Source organism: Lampris incognitus, chromosome 4 (genome assembly GCF_029633865.1).
Source record: "Lampris incognitus isolate fLamInc1 chromosome 4, fLamInc1.hap2, whole genome shotgun sequence".
NCBI classification, from domain to species: Eukaryota; Metazoa; Chordata; class Actinopteri; order Lampriformes; family Lampridae; genus Lampris; species Lampris incognitus.
Window position 1 is genome coordinate 42,849,472 of NC_079214.1, and position 24,549 is coordinate 42,874,020.

The following is a 24,549-nucleotide window of genomic DNA, read 5'->3' on the forward strand; positions in this document are numbered from 1 at the left end:
TCTGAATGAATTATTCTGTGGTATTTTGTGAGTAATGATTCACTTATTACCAATACCACGCGCGCATGCGCACACACACACACATAAAATAATTATAAATAAATAAATAAAGGCCTGTCTTGGTTCAAAGCCCCCTCACCACGACAAGGTGCAGGCCGAGAGTGGGAGCACAAGACCAAACAAGGACAAGACAAATCCTTAAGAGACCACAGTTAGACATTTCAGATAACAAGCATTTTAAGAATAAAGACAATGGAGGCTCGACTTTATTATGCTTTATTGTTCTATCACAAAAGCACAAGAGAACCCCCAATACTGTCAAATTTGTGAACATTTTGTAGTTAATCTGTGTATGAAACCCATTATGGATGCCAAAAAGCTGAATGTCCTTTGTTATCTACAGAGGAAAAGATATGGATAATAGGGGACAGCTATGTGAAACGTGGGGAGGAGAGAGCCAGGGACACCATGAGCTCCACCTTCGGCCTGGATGCCAGCGTCCACTGGTTCGGCTGGGGTGGCCTAAGATGGTGCAAGCTGCTCCCCTTTTCCCACCAGTCCTTGAGGGGGAGAACCGTCCCGGATGTCCTCATCATCGTCTGCGGCAGCAACGACATTGGGAAGCTCACGGGTGTGGAGCTGGTTGCAGCGATGAAGCGAGACCTGCAGTACCTCCACCAGGAGTTCCCGGGGATGACCATCATCTTGTCCTCCATCGCCCACAGGCGCCGGTGGAGGGCTGCTAAGCCAGGACGGTTAATTAAACCAAGAAAATGGGTGAACAGTGTGATGAACACATTTACTGGGGATTTAGGTGGGTACGTGGTAAGTAAAAAAAAAAACCCCTTTCGTTGTTTCTTGAAATAAATTGAACAGTATGTGAAACTCATTTCTTCTACGAACAAAAAGGCTGTCAAAACTTAATTTATGTATATATTTTAATATCTATGTAATGTGTTGATTGATATTAAATATAATCCGAGTGTATTTTGTATTACTCAGTATGTAACCAATGTATGTAACCAGAACAGAGGGTGAAGAAGACACATTCATGTAGACCAATATATTACAGGTCTCCCACAAGAATGTGGGTAGGGGAGGGGGTTGCCCTCCCCTGGGGCCTTGGGAGAGACACCGTGTCTGGTACGAGGAGGACCCCCTGCTAAGGTCAGTAGGTTACCAGAGGTGTCGTAAAGGAGAAGCAGGGGAGTCTATATAACCCACCAGGACACACAAAGAAGTCAGACACACACGACGGATTGGCAGTGTGTCTCCAGATCTGTACTCAATAAAATTATTTTAATCTCCTAACACGTGGTGGCTGTTTTCTTCACATCAACGGACTCGGGGACGAGGACCACGAAGGTGATTCTCAACAAATGGAATGGAATGTACCCCTGGCTCCTTTGTTATGTATGTTCGTTTTATATACTGTCCTCTGTATACTTAATCCGTTGCTTTAATAAAGATTTGTTTAAAAAAAACCTCCCACTTTCCTAGTGGGATGTTCCAAGTTCGACAGGCGTTCATGTGTTCTCCCTCTCGGAGGAAGGAACTTTCCCACTTTTTAAAATTATTTTCCCCTCAAAACTTGATTGATAACATTCAGACAAACAACAGTAACATAAACACAAGTTTAAAGAACAAAAAAGAATTAAAAAAAAGAAACATTGCCAGGGAAATATAAAAATAAAAAAGGGATTGTGCAAGAAGTTTTTACAATCAACAGAAGCAAAATAATACGTAGGAGAAAACAAATAAATTAAGGTGCACAGATTAATAGTTCAGTAGCATTAGTCGATAATTTCATGTTTCAAATATTGAGGAACTTCCCCACTTCCCAGTTGCTCATGAACACGTGATTAACACGAAGAACCACGTGACTTCGATGCCTCTTCCGATTTGTTTCCCCTACGTGCTCCCATCCAAAATGGCTGCATCACTGGTAGAGCATGTTGTCGCAGACGCAGGAGCATTTATAAAGCGAGCACCTCTTCAGGTTTTTTTTCTTCTTTTTTGCCCTATGTCTGGTTTACTGTACAAACTGCGCGTAGTCATTGTCATCTCGAGTGAATTGCATTCCGTTATTGGCATAGTTACTATACTGTAACGCCTGCCAAGCAAATTCTTGTGCGCTTACGTGTTTTACGTTCGCTATCTAGATGTCAAAAGTAACTTCGACTGTTGTGCTTTTCCCACCTGTAGGACATCGGAAATAATATCTACACCCTGAAAGATGTGATTAATGAGATCAGAGACAAGCCCACTAGGAAGAGTCTGGCATTCCTACCATATCAACTCAACTTCAAAGAACCTCATCCTGAATACATTAGATTGGGTAGATGACACTTAACCAAAGACGTTGAGTTTTAGGCAGTCTCTGCGTCTGAAGTTTTACTTGTCCAACGTTTGATGGACTGTTTCGTCACATTTACCATCTCTTTCCAGTGACAGAGTTCTCTAAGAAGACGGGAGACTACTCCAGTCTCTCCGCCACAGACATTAAGGTCCTGGCTTTGACATATCAATTGGAGAAGGAACATGTTGGGACAGATCACTTGAAAAAAGAGCCAGAAGTCAAAGTAACTGTTTACATTACCATCAACACGTTTAATTCTCCTAACTTTGTATATTGCCATTGCTGAACAACGATGATACCTGATCATTTTCAATTTCAGGTTGAAATCCGCAGCACACTACGCCACCCAGAGGCTCCAGTCAACGTTGCAGGATTCCACTTTCCTTTAAATGTAAGGTTGTCCGACACATTTGCTCTATACTGGTGGTCATATTTTGGTGTTTATCAATTAATTCCAGTGAAAAATGCCTCAAAAAATGGAAAAGTTGTTACACTTTTTGTTTTGATAAAGTTTAATATCATATTTTGTCATTTTCAAATGGTCTTAACCTTTGGTTGGCACTTTTAGAAGCCAGAGGAGGGTACATCCAGTAACCGACAGACCCCAACACTGGCGCAGATTTCCACAGAGATCTTATTGGAGAATGGAGAGTTTAACAGCTTCCAGTTCTGGAGGAACCCACTGCCTTCTATTGAGGCTGATCTGTTGGATTTGTTTGTAAGTTAAACACAATGCCTCACACTGTTGAGATGCCTCATATAAATTATATTTTTGATATACATTTTTCATACATTTATTTTATTGAAATAAAATGTTTTGTTTTTTTATATTTGTTTAAAGCTGGGAAACAAATTAAAAGCAGACATATTCCTAAAAAGCTGTAATACAATGTCCTAGTTGGACATTAGGCTCCCGCTTGTTAGATAAAGGATTGGACACATTGGCTTGGTAAGTTTAAAAAAAAAACTCTGTGTCAATGGGGAGGAAACGAGCCCATTCTCAATTTCATATTACACATCATGATGTTATTGTTTGGTTTTCTGCGTACAGAATGTGGAGGGAATGTCCGTGTCAGACAACACTGCAGCAGAGGTTGAGACGCTGCAACAGACGGAGGAGTTATCTGAGGAACTCCAAGGAGAAGAGAGTGGAGAGGAACAGGAAGATGGTGATGATGATGGAGGTGGTTGGATCACTCCCAGTAACATTAAACAGGTTAAAATGGAATCCGGTGACTGGACTGTGTCAGCTGATGTCAAAGTTGGATGTCTGACAACTGATTTCGCCATGCAGGTAGGGGCGAGAGGCTTCATCACACAATAATGCTTCCTGATGACATCTACTCAGATCTCAAGTCAATACTTCTCCCTTTTTTTTTACTTCACTTGCTGCACTTTGAATCACATAGCAAACCACAAATGAATGTTGTTTGAGTCTTACTAAAAAAAAAGTTTGCTTGTATTTTTTCCATCATATGGACTACAGAGAAGCAATCGGATTCATATCAAATATGTAAAAAACACAGATTTATACTCACAGTCCAAATAAAGCCCAAGTATCAAGTCAAATTTCAATATCCAGGGGCGTCCGGTGTGGCAATCTTTTCCGTTGCCTACCTCCAGCTTGGTCGGGCATCCCTACAGACACAATTGGCCGTGTCTGTGGGTGGGAAGCGGGATGTGGGTATGTGTCCTGGTCGCTGCACTAGCGCCTCCTCTGCTTGGTCGGGGCACCTGTTCGGGGGGGGGGCTGGGGGGAATGGCGTGATCCTCCCATGCGCTACGTCCCCCTGGCGAAACTCCTCACTATTAGGTGAAAAGAAGTGGCTGTTGACTCCACATGTATCCACATGTATCAGAGGAGGCATGTGGTAGTCTGCAGCCCTCCCCGGATTGGCAGAGGGGGTGGAACAGCGACCGGGATGGCTCGGAAGAGTGGGGTAATTGGCCAGATACAGTTGGACAGAGAAAGGGTTCGGGGGGAATCCAAAAAAACAAAAAAACAATTCAATATCCGAAAACTATAACCTGTCCTTATCCCATTTGTTATTTTGTCAACTTCTTAGGTTATTTAGGCACATAACATAGGACGTCAGCACCATTTGGTTGTCCTGACCAATAACACAGAATCAAATTGGTGATGCAGCTGAAGTTCTTGATTTGTTTGTGTGTCGGTCATCTATGAAGGAAAAAGAGGACGTATTTCTGTTTTTGGGTGTCTAATGAAAAGGCAACATAAGTATTGTAACAAATTACTGTTCCCAGGTAGTAGTATTTGATTTTACTTAACTTTTTTTCTGTTGAGTCTAGCCGCACTTGCCATTTAATTCATATTTAACCTCCAGTAATGTTAAATGTGAAGAGATGTCACCTTGACCACAGCTGTTCCTCTTTCCAGAATGTTCTTATTCACATTGGATTGCATGTCCTTTCTGTAAATGGAATGCTCATAAAGCAGGCAAGAAACCACATTCTACGTTGTCACGCATGTTTCAAGTGAGTAGTTATTTCTATATTAATAAAATTGCTATCAAACTGTTTAGTAGTTGATGTGGTATTATTTATTGCTTAAAAATAGTTCCACAGCAACTAATATAGTATATAAGAAACATAGATAACTGGTATTATGGCCTTTTGCCGCAAAAGTGGTTTTCTCTTTGTTTATAGTATTTTGCTGGTCTCCTGCCATAATATTGCATAAAAACTCAGTTGACTTGTATACAACTATAATTGGCAACCTTGGGCCAATTATGTTGTCATTTGAAACCAACAAGTAACATAATGTAGCGGTTACTTGCACAAACTTTTTTTTTTTTACTTGTGTACAGTTCAGTTCTTTTTGTTATGATAACCTTTATTGAGCCCCGTGGGAGAAATTCAGGTGTAGATAGTGGCAAAGACAAAAAGAGTTAAATCCGTGGATACAAGTCAGTATGTCCCAATTAATCAAACTTCAAGCCTATGTAGTGTTTTTTTAGTAGTTGCTGTGTTTCCAGTACATCTGGCATAAGTCCTCACCCTTCTTGGTGCAGTACATTGCATAATCCGGTAGAAGGGTCACATCCTCGATCAACACATTGGCTGACTAGATATTCATTGATTTCTTAGTTAAACTGTGCAGTAATACTCAGCAATTATATAAAAACATCCTATGGTTTATAATATTAAGACATGATTTGCACTTTCACCATTTTGCAGAGGAATTGAGCCTAAGTATTGGCAGCTCTGAACGATTGGAAAAAAGCTTTGCTGCACTATTTTACCCAGTCATTGATTCGTGATCTGCAAACTGGTTGTATTGTTGTGCATGTTTATTCATTTGAAATAGTCACCAAACATCAGTGCTGGAGGGATATGTGCTTTCATTTTATAACAAAATGCATAATGATCATATGGCGCTCTGACCTTCGTTTTTTTCAATTACTATGCCAAGGGTGTTATTTACTTACTCTAATTCATTAATATATGCCATTTTTCTTATCAAAGTGCTAAATCCATTTACATTTCAGGACCACAACTAACATGAACAAGGTGTTCTGTTCACACTGTGGCAATAAGACACTGAAGAAGCTTGCAGTGACAATTAATGAGGACGGCAGTGTCCAGATGCATTTCTCTAAGAACCCTAAAGTGCTGAATCCAAAGGGATTAAGGGTAAGGATAAAGATGGACATTATAAAATAATACCATTGCCTTCATATTAATTGCTGGTGCGAAATGAATAGGTTCCATCTTACATTAGCCACCATATGCCAAAGGTTTTATTCCCAATAAATGTTAACTATAATACGTATCACTAACCATACTGCAAACATATCAACACCTGCTAACATGAGACAAAATATATTATTTGTTGGCTGCATCTGAAGCTACAGTCCCAAAGAATGAGGTTTTTGTTTAACTTACAGACTCCTATGGAGATATCAGTAATTGCATTGGTATTTGACCATTCCAAATCCCAGAGAGCCAATTGAATTGAAACAATCATCAGTTATCAATCAGCAGCCCCTTTCCACTCCATTGGCCATAAAAAATGATATAAACTGAATTCTAGCTATTGATGTTGTGTCTGTAGGTAAAGGTCCTCTACAAGCTTGGTCTACCATATGTTTTCTAGTCACAACAATTTTGCTTCTTATTTAAACTAGCCACTTACTTACCTTATTGTCCAGCAATAGACCGATATGTTGAAGACAGAAAATGTTATGCACCATAATATTTATTTTTCTCAGCAACGTCTGACCTGACAGTATCCATTAAAAAAAAGCAACTACACTAGCATTCATGATCTGGATATTTGTGGATCAGCTATTCTCAATAATACGGCAGTATCAGAAAGTATCAAAAAGGACATTTGTTTGCATATATAAATGTTTAGGATTATAACTTTCAAACAATTTTGTCAAACATTAAAAATGGGATCCCTGTGATTCAGCTACTTTTGATATTCTAGTATATCTGGAATTGTTGTACTTGTCTGTATCCACTTCAAAACTGTTTTGTCTGAGATGCATACTACCAATGTATAGAAGCAACAGATGGTCAAAACTTAATACAGTAACTGACCTAGCCCTCATTTCCCCTGCAGTACTCTTTGCCCCTGCCTCAGGGAGGCAAACATGCCAACAACCCTCACCTGGTGGAAGACCAGCATTTTCCCCAACAGAGATTGTCCCGCAAGGCCCGCCAGAAAACTGACGTCTTCAACCCAGACTACATAGCTGGAAGCTCACCATTCTGTGACAATGACATTTATAGCCGGGCCGCCAACCTGCAGCTACGGGACGGCCAGTGTGGAGGAGGCAGGCAGAGGGCCAATCCCAACATGACCCAAAAGAAATTCACCAAGAAGAGATGAAGAATTGGTGTTACCCCAACCCCAATGGTCATGATGAAGAACACAGCCATCAAAAAAGCAAGTGTGGTCAGGAGAGGCTGTCCATTAAACCAACCCCAAAATTATGCCGTTTTGATATCTCACCTCTTATGAGATTGGATAAGAAGCTAGTATTTTATTCTGTAAGCTCTTTAAAGATAACTTATTTCAAACTCAGTGAAATACAATTATACCCATGCAAAAGTGATCAGACCAGCTTTTCAATTTATATAGGTTGCCAAATCTTATAATTCATGACCACAGCTGTTATTCTTAATCAGCATCACAGTTGTAAAATATTGCCTGATGGAATGACAGGAAACTGTTCAGGATTTATCACCAACTCTTTTGTAGACAAGTAAATCTGAATTATATTCAAATAAAGATCTCTTAAAGAAGTCAACATATTTCTCATTAGTTTGAATCAAGCCTTAAACCACATCTATACACAGTATTAAAGCAATGCTCTACCAAATTTGGCTAGATGTAGTAGTCTGTTGAAGAGAACGCAAATCTTGGGCCAGTATGCATCACCATAGGCCCCCTTTACACCTTGTGTTAACATGTATCCTTGGCTGATCTGAATGTAATCAGACAGGGCAAATGCATTTAAGAGCCACTGAACCAGAGACTGCTCCAAATTCACATTATCAGCAAAGTGTGAATGGCATAGGCCTCCAATTCAGATGAATACGCAAACAGGCATAAACTTTTATCTGTGTATCCTAACAGGAAGTGTATGCAAATCCAATAAGTCGCTGGAAGCTCTGACAGTGACAAGACTGTTTTAAAATGGACTGCCATATTACATACACACATATATATTTTGATACAAGGAACATGCGAGATAGTGTTTACTGAAAAAAAAATTTCCAGGACATAAAAAATTAGGAAGTAACTTAGATGGCAATCTGCTTTTTGGCGAGGGAAAGAAATGTGAGTTTAATTTGAATGCATCCATGTTATGCTGGCTACTGCGTTTACATTTCGCCATATTGTAAAACAGCTGAACTATATCTAACAGGCTGGATAAAAAATCTGTGTTAATGTCAGGTGTGAATGGGACTATAAACTTAAAGATAATGAGTGAGGCCAGCAGAGGGAAGTTGACATCACTCCAAAGAAAATTCATCATAGTCCTGTGCAGTTTCAACATCCTGTGCTTCAGACCCTTGGTCATTCAGTATGGTGTCCAACTCTGGGTCAAAAAAGTTCCGAGTCGATCCTGTGGACAATGGTTCTGAGTGTTTGGCTCCTTCGGTGAAGCTCGAGTCCATGACTTGTTCTTTGGGTTGTGGTTCTGCTGTGGGTCTCAGAATATCACTGAGAACTGGGTCAGGTGTGGTCAGGCTGCTGAGGTCAGCTGTGAAGTCTATAGATGGTACCACAGTCTCCTTTTTCGGAAGCAAAAACTCTAAAGGCTCAAGGACGGTGTTCACATTGATACAACCCAGGCTGCCATGCTTGTGCACTTGTGTTGGAGGAATACCTAGAAATCAGGGAAACAGGTTAATCATGATGTCCAGTCCAATCACAGTTAACCCCCGAACCACTCCATGAACTTGTGTTAACTAAGGACTTCATCCTGACCTAATAATGTCCATTAACAGATGCTCATACATGTCTTAGGCCCTCACAGTTCTGTCCTTTTCTTATGTACCCATGGCTCCATGTCTTTAGTTTGCCTTCGATCGCAAAATGTGTTGTACCCTTCTTTTAGGTAAATGCCATACAAATAGTTTGTGTAGCATTTGCATTAAGACATTGCAAATCTAGAAACTAAGAAATTTTGTGAAATCTGTCACTCAGTGTGGCTTTATATTTGTACTGTGGACTGTTAATGACCATCTCTCCACAGTAACAATCAATTAGTTCTCACCATCAGGAGTAAGAGGCTCAAGCGCAATAGGCATATGTGCATATTTACCCAGAATGAGGGACAACTGGGCTGGGGGAAACAAGAGCTGTAAACAACGATTAAGGAAGGGCACCAGGTCCTCTGCAAAAGCACAACAGAACTGGACAAAAAGCTCCTTCTCCCGGCCGCTGAAGGCAGACTCCTCAGCCCTGTGGAAGACCAGGATCAGCTTGGTAACCTGAACAAAGATAGACGGAAGCAAATTAATTACTACCATAATGATACACAGACTGGCCAACAAGTCTAACAACACAGGAGCGTATTAAAGTTGGTGTGGTCCAAAGTGCTCGTAGTTTATATTTAACATTTTCTGTCATTTTGCCTTATGTCTAAACATCAGTGAGCAACATATCGAGTCAAATACCAAGTGTGTGAAAACTTGGGGAAAAAATGATTTTCATACTATTATTTGTGCATTAAGAAATGCCACCAAGTCAACTCTACCTATTTATATTTTTATTAGAAAATATAAAACTCTGCAAGTGTATTTGTCATTTTAATATGCATCCTTGACCAGTGTGTGACTGATGGTGTTTAAATTATATTATGATTAATCTTAAGCAGAGCCAAAACCCTGCATACATCAGAAAAAGTAGAGGGAACATAAGGTCTAGAGCGAGGCAACTTCTAAGAACACACATGCATACATATATTATGCAGAGAGTTTCCAACACGGCATTACCTGGAACTCTTCAGTTCAAAGATAGTTTAAAAGTAATGGGTTGGCTGTGCTGCAAAATGAGAGTTTAATTTGGAAAATATGTGTTGGTCTAATAACCTGTTTAATCATAATCTGAGTCTTAAATTCTTAGTCTTTGCAGTTGTCTGTTCCATCAACAGATTACAAGATACATAATGTTACTTAAAAAAGCAGATGAAACAAACAATATGAGTCCATTGTCCATATTCTTAGATAACAAAGAAAAGATAAATCATTACCACCAAAAGGGCATCCTCCAGTTGTTTGGTGACCTCCTGTGCCAGTCCAAGGGGGCAGCACAGTCGAAGGTCATTGAAGGCTGTCAGGATGTTGTTGAGGAAGCAGGCCAGAGGCTGGAAGTCCAGGAGAGACATGGGAGGTTGTAGGGTGCCGGGTTGAGTGCAGGGTGCCACAGCCGGGATGGTCCCTCCCAGCACAGAAGGTAGGGAGATGAGTGTATACAGGTTCATGTCTTCTTGGAACTTGTCCACAGCCTCCTGAACCACTTTCTGGAAAGTGTCTGCCGCCACTCTCTGGAACATGGGTGCCAGCTGCCCACGGAAGTCTGCCCCAACTCTGCTGAACGACAAGCCAAAGTACATGCACTGTCCTAGCAGGGAGTCCAGGCGTCCACCCACCCCACGCTGGAGGTCCCTATCCAAGGTTTCCAGGAATTCTGCAACCTTCTGCACTACCCAGCCATGGAAGATGGCTCCCTCATTGACTGTTTGTCCTGCTGGGGTCAATAGCGGGTCCTCATCTGAGAAAATGGCACGGTACTGGGTGATTATATCAAAGAGATGGACACGGCAGGCCTCAATGGTTTTTGTGATGTGGAAGTAGGGGTCATCGTTGGGGATGGTGGTCAGGATGGAATGGAGCCAGGTGCTTCGTGTCTGCAGAAATTTCACCCGTAGTTCCGCCTCCGTGAACACGTCCATTCTCCGGAGATATCCAATCACTCGAAGGCAAACGGGAAGCTGGGAGTTGCTGCGGAGCTGCTGCAATAGCTGGTTCAGCATGAGCTGAGATGACTGCTGTACTTCATGGACAATACCCTAGGATGACAAAACACACCTGATTAGATAAAGTAACAATCCTGACAAAAAGTTACTGTAGTTATAATTCCCCCCCCTTTTTCCTTCCCAATTGTACATGGCCAACTACCCCACTCTTCCGAGTCATCCCAGTCACTGCTCCGCCCCCTCTGCTGAGCCAGGGAGGGCTGCAGACTACCACATGCCTCCCCCAATACATGTGGAGTCGCCAGCCACTTCTTTTCACCTGACATTGCATGGGAGGATCACGCTATTCCCCCCAGTTCCCTCTCCCCCTTGAACAGGCACCCTGACTGACCAGAGGAGGCGCTAGTACAGCGATCAGGACAGATACCCACATCCGGCTCCCCACCCATGTTTGCGGGGATGCCCGACCAAGCCGGAGTTAACAGAGATTCGAATTGGCAATCCCCGTGTTGGTAGGCAACAGAATAGACCGCCACACCACCCAGACACCCGTAGCAATAATTTTATAGACATTCCCTCCCCCTTTACTGATATAGCTATACTCATAATACCAACACATAATCCTTATAAAAACTTAAAAGAATGTACTACTCTAATCCTGCACAACTGCCGCAAAGCAGCAAATAGAAATGAATAAGCACTTTGTCCAAGATTAAAGCGACAGTAGACAACTTTTTTGTTTTACCTTATCATTATGAAGTAAATGTTGATTGCACAGTGTAACGGCTATACAATAATGGCACCATCGGCGTTTAGACTGGTTCTCAACAAGCCATGCTTTCACCATGCAATTCTGTCTGCCATCGGGTATGATCTCACAGGAAAATTAACACTTGATTTACGGTACAAAGAAAGTGTGTCAACCAGCTAGCTAGCTAGTCCCAGTAGCAGAAATGGTGGACAGTGGAACAACTTATTGAAGTGACAGTGGAAACTCTACTTGGCAAGAGAAAAAGAACCCCATTGAGGGAGTAGGCAAAGAAGGCGAGAGGGAGAGTGACAGAAACAAACGTAAAATGAGTGAACCTTGGGACAGGCATTCACTCGATGGAGCAAGCTCCGGTGTTGTATCGAACTCTGTTTCCCTGTTGAGATCTGTTTGCTCCTAGCCAGAAAAAAACTTTTGCATGGAAACAGGTTAGCTATACGTTACGATTAGGTTGAAGTTAGGTTAAGGTTACGTTGAAATTGGGTTATGGTTAATCAAGCATCCCGGTGTTGTATCAAACTCTGGCTAGGGGGAAACGAATCTCGACGGGGAAACAGGTCGACACAACACCCAGGACTTGAGAGGGTTCCAAACCAACATTCAGTTGGTATTCTCGCTACTGGATCAGTAAGTAACAAAAGCCTGCCTTTGTTACTTACTAAACTACTGGATGTTTTACTCTGCCTTTATCATAGCCGAGATCGGGGTTTCTAGTTCAAATTGGGATTCTTACAGTTGTTTCTTGCTTTGGACAGTAGTCAGGCTGCTAATAAATGGAAAGTAATCTGGTTGTCTTTGTGACAGCAGCGCAAACGAAAACACTTGGAAAAGCTGGGGGGGGGGGTAGTTGAAAAATTGTCTACAGCCATTCTGTTCCCCAGTCGAGATCTATTTCCCCCTAGCCAGGGTTTGATACAACACCAGGGTGCTTGATTAACCTTAAACTAACCTCAACCTAACCCTGACCTTAACCTAACTTCAAGCTAATCCTAAACTTAACCTAACACTTACCTTAACCTAATCGTAACCGATAGCTAACCTGTTTCCATGTGAATGCTTTTGTCTGGCTAGGGGGAAATAGATCTTAATGGGAAAACAGAATTCAATACAACACTGGAGCTTGATCCATCAAGTAAATGCCCGTCCAAGGTTAACTCGTTTTACATCTGTTTCTGTCACTCTCACTCTTCGTTTTCTTTGCCTCCCCCCTCAACAGGGTTCTTTTTCTCTTGCCAAGTAGAGTTTCCACTGTAACTTCAGTAAGTTGTTCCACTGTCCACCATTTCTGCTACTGGGGCTAGCTACCGGGGAAAAACAAAGCGCTATCCTCTACCGGTTTTGGTTTTGCAGTGGTTGACACACTTCCTTTGTGCCGTAATTCGAGCCTTTATTTTCCCATGGGATCGTACTTGGTGTAAGACAAAATTGCATAGTGAAAGTGAGACTTATAGGAAACCAATCTAAATGCTGATGGTGTCATTATTCTATAGCCATTACACTGCAATTAACGTTTGCTTCACAATGACAAGTTAAAGCAAAAAAGTTGTCTACTCCTGCTTTAAGCAGAATATTAGTGCAAATTACATTCTTAAACCTGTCAGTTTCTGACATATTTTTCTCCCTACCTTGCGATCCACCTATGCCACATACTGGCTTCCAGCCTAACTTGATTAACAGGATGGTTCATATCAATTTACAGTCACAAAATTAAGCCTAGCAAAATGGCCCTTGGTTGCTGATATTACTGCCAAACCTAGCTAGCTAAGATACACCAATCCAAAACATTAAAACCACTAACAGGTAAGTGAATAACTTTGATTATCTAGTTACAATAGCATCTGTTAAGGGACGGGATATATTAGACAGCAAGTGAACAGTAAGTTCTTGAAGTTGATGTGTTGGAAGCAGGAAAAATGGGCATACGTAAGGATCTGAGCGACTTTGACAAGGGCCAAAATTGTGATTGCTAGATAACTGGATCAGAGCATCTCCAAAATGGCAGGTCTTGTGGGGTGTTCCTGGTATGCAGTGGTCAGTAACAACTAAAAGTGTCCCAACAAAGGACAACCAAATACAGGGTCAAGGGTGCCCAAGGCACATCGATACACGTGGGGAGCAAGGGCTAGCCCATCTGGTCCGATCCCACAGAACAGCTACAGTAGCTCAAATTGCTGAAAAAGTTAAAGCTGGCTATGGTAGACATGTGTCACAACACAGTGCATGGCACCATGCTGCGTATGGGGCTGTGTAGCCACAGACTGATCAGAGTGCTCATGATGACCCCTGTCCATCTTTGAAAGTGCCTACAATGGACATGTGAGCATCAGAACTGGAGCATGGAACAGTGGAAGAAGACTACTGTGATGGAAGACGAACTTCGTAGAGCTCTTCTACCTCCTCCTCTTCATCATAGTCGGCCAACCCGATGTGTGGTCAGAGAGCAGAGGCCTCAGCTGGGTAAGCTGCGTGGACAGTACCATCTCGACCTGTTCAGCTTTAAAGAGAGCCTCATTGAGGGACTGAGGCACGGCGAGGCGGACATGCTGGCGCAACTGCTCCAGCGTGAGACCCTGCAGGAAAGCATGGAGGGCCAGCTCCTCTTGGGTGGCTGCGTTGAACTGCGGGTAACCATGTCGGGTGTGCAGCTGCATACTATCTGCGGCGAAGGTGCACAGGCTCTCTCTCTCTTGGGTCTTGGCAGTGGTGGCTGGCTAGCTCCTCCCTGCTATGGTCAATGAAGGGCCATTGCCAAGATCGCCTCTCCAGTGCCATGGTCAGAGCCTGGAGGTCCCGCTGCTCCTCTGGGGCTAGGTCGAGGAGCACCTGCAATGCCTTTCCCTCCAACATCAGAGCCAGGTAGATGGCGGCATCATTGCTCCATCCGCTGTCCCATGCTGCTAACTGGACTTGCGAGAGGTACGGCTCTAGGTGTGTCATCCCGTTGTACTTGAACAGCTTGTCTTGTGTTCTATGTGCAGCAGCCCTCCTGGTCACTAGGGGGCGGGAAGTGGCAGTGGGCAGCAGGTGTTCCCCTGTATTGGCCCTCCTGGCCTCTAGGGGGCGGTCGGTGGTGGTGGGCAGTGGGCATTCCCCTTTATTGGCCCTCCTGGCCTCAAGGGGGTGGTGGGGCCGTGGTGCACTGGAGCCATCAGGGTGGGCTGGAAAACGTCCATCTCTGGTGGGCTCTGTTTTGCCAGGTTTTCAAAGCGCCAACAGATCTGTTTAATGTCCCACTCTAGTCTCTGGATCCCCTTCTCCATTCTTAAGCCCGATCTCACTTCTGATACCAATGTGGCAAGCTGGTGTGGAAGAAGGAGTCGAGAGGCAGAGATCTCTTTTTAATGGCAGCTCCTGTGTCCCATACACCACACGCCCCTGGGAGTGCTCTTTTATTTGCACACCAAACAGAACTACATTTAACAAGACCCCCCCACCGAGGTCACAACTGGAGACGTTAGTCTAAGTCACAGTCTTACTGTCTGTCAGTAAAGGATCTTCTACTTAGTCCGAGTCGAATCCCAAACAAACACACCCCAACATGAAAAGAACATTGAACACGTAAAAATACAACATAAATCATAAGAATTTCAACTAACACTAACAGTCCCAATGAGCCCTTGCACTCCCCCAGCACAGATCTGCCAACAGTCAGAGCGACCGCCTCCCCCGGTCGCTACATTATGTATTCTTTTCACAATAAACCCAGACTAAATATGTATCAATAAATTGTTGATAGAAGACTTTTTTTCCCCCTTGCCAGTGCTCAACTCCACCTGATGTCATTTGAGATAGATACTATGTGGCGGTGCTGAGCCCCAGCCAGCCCTGGCCCAATTTAATCCCAAACAATTGGCGGTTTGGACACGTGTGGAGAAGAGATGCTGTGTATGTATATTGGGAGAAGGATGCTGAATATGGAGCTGCCAGGAAAGAGGGAAAGAGGAAGGCCAAAGAGGAGGTTTATGGATGTGGTGAGGGAAGACATGCAGGTGGCTGGTCTGACAGAGGAAGATGCAGAAGACAGGAAGAAATGGAAACGGATGATCCGCTGTGGTGACCGCTAACGGGAGCAGCCGAAAGTAGTAGTAGTAGTAGTAGTAGTAGTAGTAGAAACAATTAGCGGTTTATTCCTTAGGGTGATCGGGCGACACACTACCAAAGGGAAAAGGGAGAGAATTTTTCTATCACATTCTACCACTGTGTTATGCTAGCTGTGACTATTCTAAACAGTTTGTCCCATGTCTAAATATCATAGTCCAATCAGGGGTAAGTCATGTTCTGTGCAGTACCGCCCCTTTGGCGATTTCAGTCTGGCTGAAAATTGCCCAGATCGCTCTGATAGACTTTCATGGTAAGTTAATCGCAATGGGTTCCGGGAGGGCTTGCACTAACGTGTTTTCGCATCTCCCGCAACCCTGGGTAAGGATAAGCAGTTTGGATAATGGATGGATGGATGGATAACTGAGGCAGCCAGCCATACCTCATTGGCTGCTGCTGTGTCACTGCTATGCGTCTGCACATCTGCCATACTGAAGCATTCAAGATCGGCTAGTAAACAAATACAATGTGTATTGAAAGATGCAGACTTCACTACAAAATCGACTGTAACTAGCTTAATTCTTAACTGATTTTCATAAAACTCGGTTTGTTATAAATGTGAGAAATTGAACATTTTACTGGTTACCTATTGTAATTAAATTTAGTTACCGGGGAGCGGCTCTAATCAGCCCTATGCCAAAACATTAGCTTTCTGAATAGCCACAAAATCCTCTGGGACATGCAGGTACTGATCTATGAATAGGCAACATCAAGTGTAAATTATTTAGAATTTCAGCTTTTGTGAGTTTCTCCAAAAATATATAGATTTCTATATCTATTATATTTTGGATAACTATGGATGTCACCGAAATGCATCATCTCTTGGAGAGGGTGAAAAATCATGAAATATTGAAGATGAATATGGACAGTTGCCTGAAACTTTCGGCTTTTGCGAGAGTCAACATTCCCACACAGTTGGATGAGAGCTACAGGATAGCTGTGCATCGTCACAACGATGAGGTGACCAAGAACCGCCACATTCTAGCCTGTCTTATAACTGTGTGAAAGTTTATGGCGTGTTCAAAGGCTATCTGATGAAAATAAGGCTATCTGTTGAAGACTAAATCAGTTTATCGTGAGAGGGAATTCCTTTCTAAATTTTATTTGATTAATGGCAAAGCAGTCTCGCTTCACATTCGAAGGTGTGTGTGTGGGCAAACTGATAAGATGTCAGTTTATCTGTTGACGACCACCACTGTGGTCATCAACAGACAGTCATTGTAGACCCAAAATAATTGTATTCAAGACATTTACAATGACCTCCTGGATGTAGCATTCTACAAATACTGCAAAACAGTACAGTATTGTAGCATAAGGAACAATCTTTGTCTTACGTTCCCATCTAGTGGTTACTGGTGGTATTGAGTGAGGTGACCAGAAAAAAACAAAACAAACAAATTGTACAATAATGTGACAATGCCAGGCTAGCTAGCATATACCCCTTTCACACTGCCCAAAAAACCCGCTAATATCTGCCTTTGGTGGTCAATGTTACATTGACCAAAGGCAGATGTTAGTGGTTTTTTTGGCCAGTATGAAAGAGGTATTATTCTTCTTTTTTCAGCTGCTCACTTTAAGGGTCATCACATCTGATAATCTGTTTCCATCTCTTCCTGTCCTTTGTATCTCCCTCTGTCACTTCAACCACCCGCATGTCCTCCCTCACCACATACCTAAACCTTCTCTTTGGCCTTCCTCTTTTCCTTTTGCCTGGCAGCTCCATCTTCAGCATCCTTATCCCATATACCCAGTATCTCTCCTCCACACAGGGCCAAACCATCTCAATCTCGCCTCTCTTGCCTTGTCGCCAGACCGTCAAACCTCAGCTGTCCCTCTAATATACTAATTTCTAATCCTGTCCATCTTCATCACTCCTCATCAAAAATCCTGGCATCTTCAACTCTGCCACCTCTAGCTCCGCCTCCTGTCTTCGTCAGGGCCACCGTCTCCAAACCATACAACATAGCTGGTCTCACTACCATCTTGTAAACCTTCCCTTTCACTCTTGCTGGTACCCTTCTGTCATAAATCACTTCTGACACTTTTCTCCATCCAGTCCACCCTGCCCGCACGCTCTTCTTCATCTTTCTTCCATACTCTCCATTACTTTTAACAGTTGACCCCAAATATTTAAACTCATCCATTGTCACCACCTCTACTCCTTGCATCCTCACCATTCCGCTGTCCTCCCTCTCGTTCACGCGTATGTATTCCATCTTGCTCCTACTGACTTTCATTCCTCTTCTTTCCAGTGCATACCTCCACCTCTCCAGGCTCTCCTCAACCTGCTTCCTACTTTCACTACAGATCACAATGTCATCTGCGAACATCATAGTCCACGGAGACTCCTGCCTGATCTCATCCATCAACCTGTCCATCACCATTGCACATAATAAAGGGCTCAGAGCCAATCCTTGATGTAATCCCGCCTCCAGTTTGAACCCAGCCGTCATCTAACCGCACACCTAACCACTGTCACACTGGCCTCATCCATATCCTGCACCACTCATACATACTTCTCTGCCACTCCCGACTTCCTCATACTATACACACCTCTCTCGGCACCCTGTCATATGCTTTCTCTAAATGCACAAAGACACATTGTGACTCCTTCTGACCTTCTCTCTACTTCTCCATCAGGAATCAGGAACATTTATTTGTCATTTCATTTTATGCACTTGCGTACATGAAATGAAATCAAATATCGTTTCCCCGAGCCCACAGCAGTGCAACACAAAGACAAAAACACATATCCAAACTACAAGACCACATATATCTAAAGTACAAAAACACATATATCCAACATATCCAACAACAAAAAAAATCACTGTCCAAGACAGCGAACGTCAGGATGACTGTCGGAACTGCCGGTCTGCACGGGCTAGCAGTTAGCTTAGCCTGCACCGCTTCCGCGTCCTGTCAAACCGCCCTCTGTTTTACTCCTCTGGTGCAGCTCCAGGCAGGGCCCTGGTCCCTGGGCCCACCGGACGTGGCAGACCAGGCTCCCCCAGCCGATCCAACGCCTTCTCTCCCAACCAGCCACCTTCGACACACCTCCCCGCACTCCACACGACAACACCAAAAACAGAGTCAACGCAAGGTGAGGCCACACACTCCCATCAACACATCACATCAACACTCCCAAAGCAAACATCACATCAGTTGTGCTCTTTCTTGGCATGAAACCATACTGCTGCTTACTTATCATCACCTCTCCTCTTAATCTAGCTTCCACTACTACTTACCATAACTTCATACTGTGGCTAATCAACGTTATACCTCTGGAGCTACTACAGCTCTAAACATCAGCTTTATTCTTGAGTCAAGCTAGCTAGCTACCTAAATTAGGTAAATTTACCCATTGAAAGGGTCACCTTAGCCATCATTGCAACAATTGACGCCCCCCCCCAGAGCCGCCACAGGATAACACCACATTCTACAATGCACTACTTAGTCCAATACATTGATAGTGACTACTATATCAATGTATTGTACAAGGTTGTGCCGCAAAATATACATGAGTTTGAAAGATTTATACCATTTCATCATTTTATTGATTTACATTTTTTACATAAAACATTTTAGTGTCTTATAAGGGTGCTTGGTTTAAAACAAGCTTCTAACACTTAGAAACCTCAGTTTTAAATGGGTTTTACAGACCGAATCGGTACCAATATCTGAAGCATGCAAAGTTCACAATGCAAAATTAATTGGATGTAGACAGAGGAAAGCACAGCCTAATTTTACCAAGCAGTGCATAGGTTTTGATTAAAAGACTGGAAAAGGCGGTACCTGGATCACTGGTAGGGAGGAATGCTTCTTCTCCAGCCTCTTGACATAAGCCGCAAGCTCCAGCGCCTCCTCGTAGTAGCCGTTGCGTACGCAGGTGTCCATGAGCTGAGGGATCTCCAGAATTTCAAGGATTTCCGTGTGGCGATTCAACGTCAGGCTATTCATTCGACGACTGACCCCAATCTCCTCCGCCTCTTTCATGAAACCCCTATATGAAGTAAACGTCATCAGTAACTGGATGGTCTGCAACGATGCAGCGAGGGAGAAACTATATATTTGATATCATTAATCAACACTGACCTGCATTTTTCACCAAAGCTTGGCAACTTATCCAGGAGCTTGGAGACACTGCTTTCTATACGTCCGAAATCTCTATATATCTCCTCTGTGCAGTCGGCTGTGCGAATGAAGGTCTTGTAGTTGGAGAAAGCGAGTTCACGTGTTTGCTGCAATATCTGAGCCCTCTCATCTGCCAGCCTCTCGGGCTCTCGGTTTAACTTCTCCACGCCGTAAGAGCTGAGTTCAGACAAATAGGTTGCAAAGTCTGAATTCTCCCTCCAGTTGTCCGGGAAGCTGTCTTTGAATATTGAAGCCAAAATACTCTCATCTTCCACGTCGACAGCTGCCATGTTGACGAGCTCTGCCTTTAACCCGCGATTGTCAGTATGCGCAAAGCGTGTCATCAAATTCGGTGAAAGTAATTGCGGTTTATGAACGTTAGTTTTGAAATTAAGTTAATATTGCAGGATAGAGAAAATGTAAACAGACAAACTGAAGCTCGATATCTGTAACGCAGGCTTGTGGAACACTTCCGGGCTGATCCTTTCTTGTTCGTGTGACTTGATGGCAGTCAAATCGCACTTGAAACATAGTGCGTTCCCCAGCGTCAGTAATTGGTATGTTTCATTCTACAATTTTGGAGAAGGAACGGACTGAGGACAGCTCCAACTCCTTCCCACGTCCTCCAACTCCTCCTCAACAGCTCCCACCGTCCCCAAACCTAACCCCCAACTAGTGCTTCCGTTGTTTAGGGCCCTGACACACCAATGTCGGGCCGTCGGTGAGCGTCTGTGATCCAAGTTTTTGCGACGTGTTCCGCACCGTCGGCACTGTCCGGGCCGCGATATTATGAACCCTACATAGCCCTCGCCAAAATCCCGTACCCTGTCCCAAATCTCGCGAACGGACGCCGGATTTCCGCGAACGGACGCCGGATTTCCGCTGCGTTGCTAAGGAAACAATCAACTATCAACTCGGTGCGAAGCAAAGCTAACGTTAGCTACCTTCAATTTGAACTTATGAATCGTCTAAAAAGTGAACCATGGGGTTGAAATTATGATTGTGAGGGAAAGAATAGCCTTAAGTTGACTAACCTAACAATTTTAGGTTACAAGGTCTGCCTCTGCTCCTTGGATACGTTATTGGTATTATAATTGTGATGCATTTGAGGCTTGATGAGACAAAGAATCAGAATGAACCCCAGCTAAAAGGTTACATTGAGTAGTACATCACGACAGAGTCAAATATGTCATCTTCCTGAGGGTGGCGCTAATGTGCAAGAGCTGAAGGTGGCGCTAATGTGTAAGACTTGTAAAAGTCATATTACTACAATATAGGAGCTCGTTTTGTTTGTAGTCATGATAAGGGGTGAAGTATCCTATGCTCAAACGTGGAGCAAGCAAAGATTGAGTTAAAAACGTTAATGTTGATTGTGGATAACTTAGACAGGTTAAATTGTGGGTGTACAGCGTTTCCTTGATGAGCGCTAACCCCATAACAACATATTTTCGCGTTGCTACGGTGGCGCACACGTGACAAAGCCAGAAACGGGATTTTGGCGAGGCCTATGTAGGGTTCATAATATCGCGTCCGGGCCCATGACGGCAGCTTTTCGGCCGATTCAGCACGTTGACTCAGCATGTTCAATCGGCGGAGCCCGTCGGGGAGAGAGATCACTCTGATTGGCTGTTCAGCTTAGCGAATCAGTGCAGAACGTACATGCTAGTTGGCCTTCGGCTGTAGTCTTTGCGGTGTGCTCAAGTGCTACTTTTTGGCCCAGACGGCAGGCGACGTGAGGCGACCCAACATCCGGCCTCCGTCGCCGCTAGTCGGTTTGGTGTGTCTGGAGTCTGGACCCTTAAAATGACGATTAAAAGTGGGAGGTGGAGGTGGGAGGAGTTGGAGGTGTCCTGAATCCGTCGCCAGACTGTTAACGATTTTGAGCGCTCGCCATCGTTTATTAGCTCCAGAGATTATCACAGTCACTGTGTCGTCAAAAAACCCTGTTATTTTGATTGTACCCACGCATGCATATGAAATCCTTCAAGCGTAATTATTAAATGGACTGACTGACTATTAGTGTTTGTCTCGTTTTTATTATTAAAAACTTTGACCTGCATCTTACCAATAGAAGAAAAAAAAACATTGTACATACTGTAACGTGCACGGATAAAGAGACTCGCTAGCACCCGAATTCGCTACAATACTATCCAGAACAAATGTGCAAAACCTATATGGATGGTGATTTTTCAAAATACAGCTTATGCATCCTGAGGTGGAGCGCAGCCGACATTGATATTTGTTCAAGTTCAAGTACTTTATTTGTCTCATGCACAGAAACACAGAGTAAAACATGCAGTGAAATGAAAGGGCGTACTCAGTCTGTCACTGTGAAAAAAAAACATAGGCCTAGTATATAGCGATAAAAGACAAAAGATCAGTGCATTCTTAAGTCAAAATAAACCAAACAATAAATAAAAAATAAAAACCTAGCTGTCTCAAGTATGTGAAAGGTCATATATGTTGAGAGTTCTTATGGCCTGTGGATAGAACCTTCTCTTTAGTCTCTCTGTTTTGGCCCTAAGACTACAGAGGCGTCTACCAGACCCCAATAGCCTGAAAAGTCCATTGTTAGGGTGAGAAGTGCCACTCGTGATCTTCTTGGCTCTCGTCCTCACCCTTCTGGTGTAATAGTCCATGGGCCAGACGATATTTCGGTACACTCAAGGTGGCAAAACTTACTTATAATTTTTGAAAGGATCCATGTCTGTAGATGATATTTTGGTATGATAACCATTCCTGAGTGGCAGCTGTATCACAGTTATCAGCTCATGAAGTTAACCACCCCCTAAAGTAAATTGCATTTTAGACGCTGGTGCATATCCTGGTTTAGCCTCATGGTCAGGACATTTTTCAATGTTCTATAATATTGTCTTTGGTATCATTTTAAAGGGGACCTTCTTAGCTTTCATTCAAGCCCTGTTGTGGATATTTCTCACAAATATAGAGGTCACTTGAGCTCTTCAACCCGTCAATAACACACATCTTTCTGCAATGTTCGCCTAAACTATATACTTTCTTTTAGCCCTGTGGCATCTAGGAATATCAGGGACACAAAACACAAAAACTGGAATACTCACAGGACTGTAAAGATTCAGGAAATGTATAATATACCCATACTATTTCATTGTGTGAGGTGATTGTGAGCCTTAAATGAGAACTAGACCAAGACCAGTTAGGTCACAAACTGGTCTCTATACATTTGTTTAAATACACAATCAAAATACATGATAAAAAGGAATACCATAGTGAGGTAATGAACTATTTTAATATTTTAAACAACATTGACATTTACATATACTTAGTCAATGATACATGTAATCCCATATCATTAGTGGGTATATGTAATGGTAATGGGTAGGGTAATGGGTATATGTGAATATGGTTACATTATTGTTATCAAGCTCTGGGTAACCAAGTCCAGAATCAACATCCTGTGCATCAATAGACTACTACCACAGTAATACCATCAGAATCATCACACTGTCATTCATCAAACTGCTCGTTTCTCTCATCATCTGACTCCCCAAGTTCAAAGTCCAGTTCTGGACCATCCTGCTGTTTTTGGTTACTGCAGGTCTGTAACCTGCACATGTCTGTGCATGGAAGTCCATTTGACAGGCACATGCAGCTTGGCATTTTGCATGAATGCACACACTTGCATGTTAGCATTTCCAAGACCACATCTGGTGCAGGTGGGGAGCGCATCCAGTAAATGGCCAGCTTGCCTTCATCGTCTGTCCATCCATACTCAGTAGGGCTTGGCACCACAGGGTTAGCCTGCAGACAGCACTTCCATATTGCTGCCTGATAGTTGGCTCGTTGAACATGCATAAAGAGACAGTCTCTACATGGTGGCAGCTGGCTGGACTCAACCTCTCCCCTTTTGGTGCAGAAGAGCTGGTAACGCAGTTTGTTCACCTCAGCAGTGCTGCTATTAGCAACATACATCCGACAGGTGAACTGCTCAATTTTCTGGAACAGCTCATCACTCACATTCCATGTCTGTCCCAGTTGACTAAAAGTCTCTTGGCAGGAAGTGTGCTTTCTCACTATCTTCAGGGCATTCAGCTTCCCTCGACCAGCGAATGCACTGACAGTGTCGCAGCCTGTGAAGGCATGTAAGCCAATTAGGCTGTCACAGATGCTGTCTCCAAGTGAACTTGCCAGTTTGGTGATGTCGACAAACCGTGTGCGGTTCTGAGTCCCACACTTCTGGTAGATGGGACAGGTGATGTCCTTCTGGAAGCCAAGACAAAGCACCATGACATCAGTGTCCTCAGCTGTGATGATAACTGACTTTGAGCCCGCATTTGCTGCATGCAATGCATGCAGGAGCAGATGGGTGTCAGCTTCTTCATGTGTGGAGTGCAGTTCTGCTGCTTCCTCACACCCATCTTCTGTCAACTTGTAGCAGGTTTCCTCACAGGTCATGTACAACACCTTGCCATGCAGCATAGCTCTGTATCGTGGGAGTTTCCACTCTTCCACCAGAAACTTGATGAGACTGGTCTTGTTGGAGGAACTGCACAGAAATTTTCTCCACTGCTGGACGTGGTGTCCCCCTGCAAGATTCTTGTACTGGAGAGTGATGTCTCTACCCCGGTTCAGTCGTTCAGCATCTTTGATCGAAGTCTGGTGATAGACATCAAAAACAACATCAATCCTCCCACTCTGTGCTCCCTCATGGAGGACCTGGGTCAAGGCTGACTCTGCCACCTGTGCAAAGGTTT

The 24,549-nt window shown here is 43.5% G+C and overlaps 2 protein-coding genes across 2 annotated transcripts; one reads left to right on the forward strand and one right to left on the reverse strand.

Annotated features, from left to right (window-relative positions):
* Window positions 1-1,917: 1,917 nt before the first annotated feature.
* Window positions 1,918-7,639, forward strand: nob1 (NIN1 (RPN12) binding protein 1 homolog). Its single transcript, XM_056278461.1, has 9 exons — window positions 1,918-1,999; window positions 2,206-2,338; window positions 2,449-2,582; window positions 2,679-2,750; window positions 2,928-3,077; window positions 3,411-3,653; window positions 4,758-4,855; window positions 5,869-6,013; window positions 6,948-7,639. The coding sequence occupies exons 1-9, from the start codon at window positions 1,931-1,933 to the stop codon at window positions 7,215-7,217; spliced, it is 1,314 nt and encodes a 437-aa protein (XP_056134436.1). The 5' UTR covers window positions 1,918-1,930; the 3' UTR covers window positions 7,218-7,639.
* Window positions 7,640-7,819: 180 nt separating this feature from the next.
* cog8 (component of oligomeric golgi complex 8) lies at window positions 7,820-20,259 on the reverse strand. The gene is made up of 5 exons (XM_056278460.1): window positions 19,778-20,259; window positions 19,478-19,685; window positions 10,093-10,911; window positions 9,163-9,331; window positions 7,820-8,724 (listed from the first exon to the last, which is right to left on the reverse strand). Exons 1-5 carry the CDS (start codon window positions 20,158-20,160, stop codon window positions 8,348-8,350), a joined length of 1,956 nt encoding a protein of 651 aa, XP_056134435.1. The 5' UTR covers window positions 20,161-20,259; the 3' UTR covers window positions 7,820-8,347.
* Between the last annotated feature and the right edge of the window lie 4,290 nt (window positions 20,260-24,549).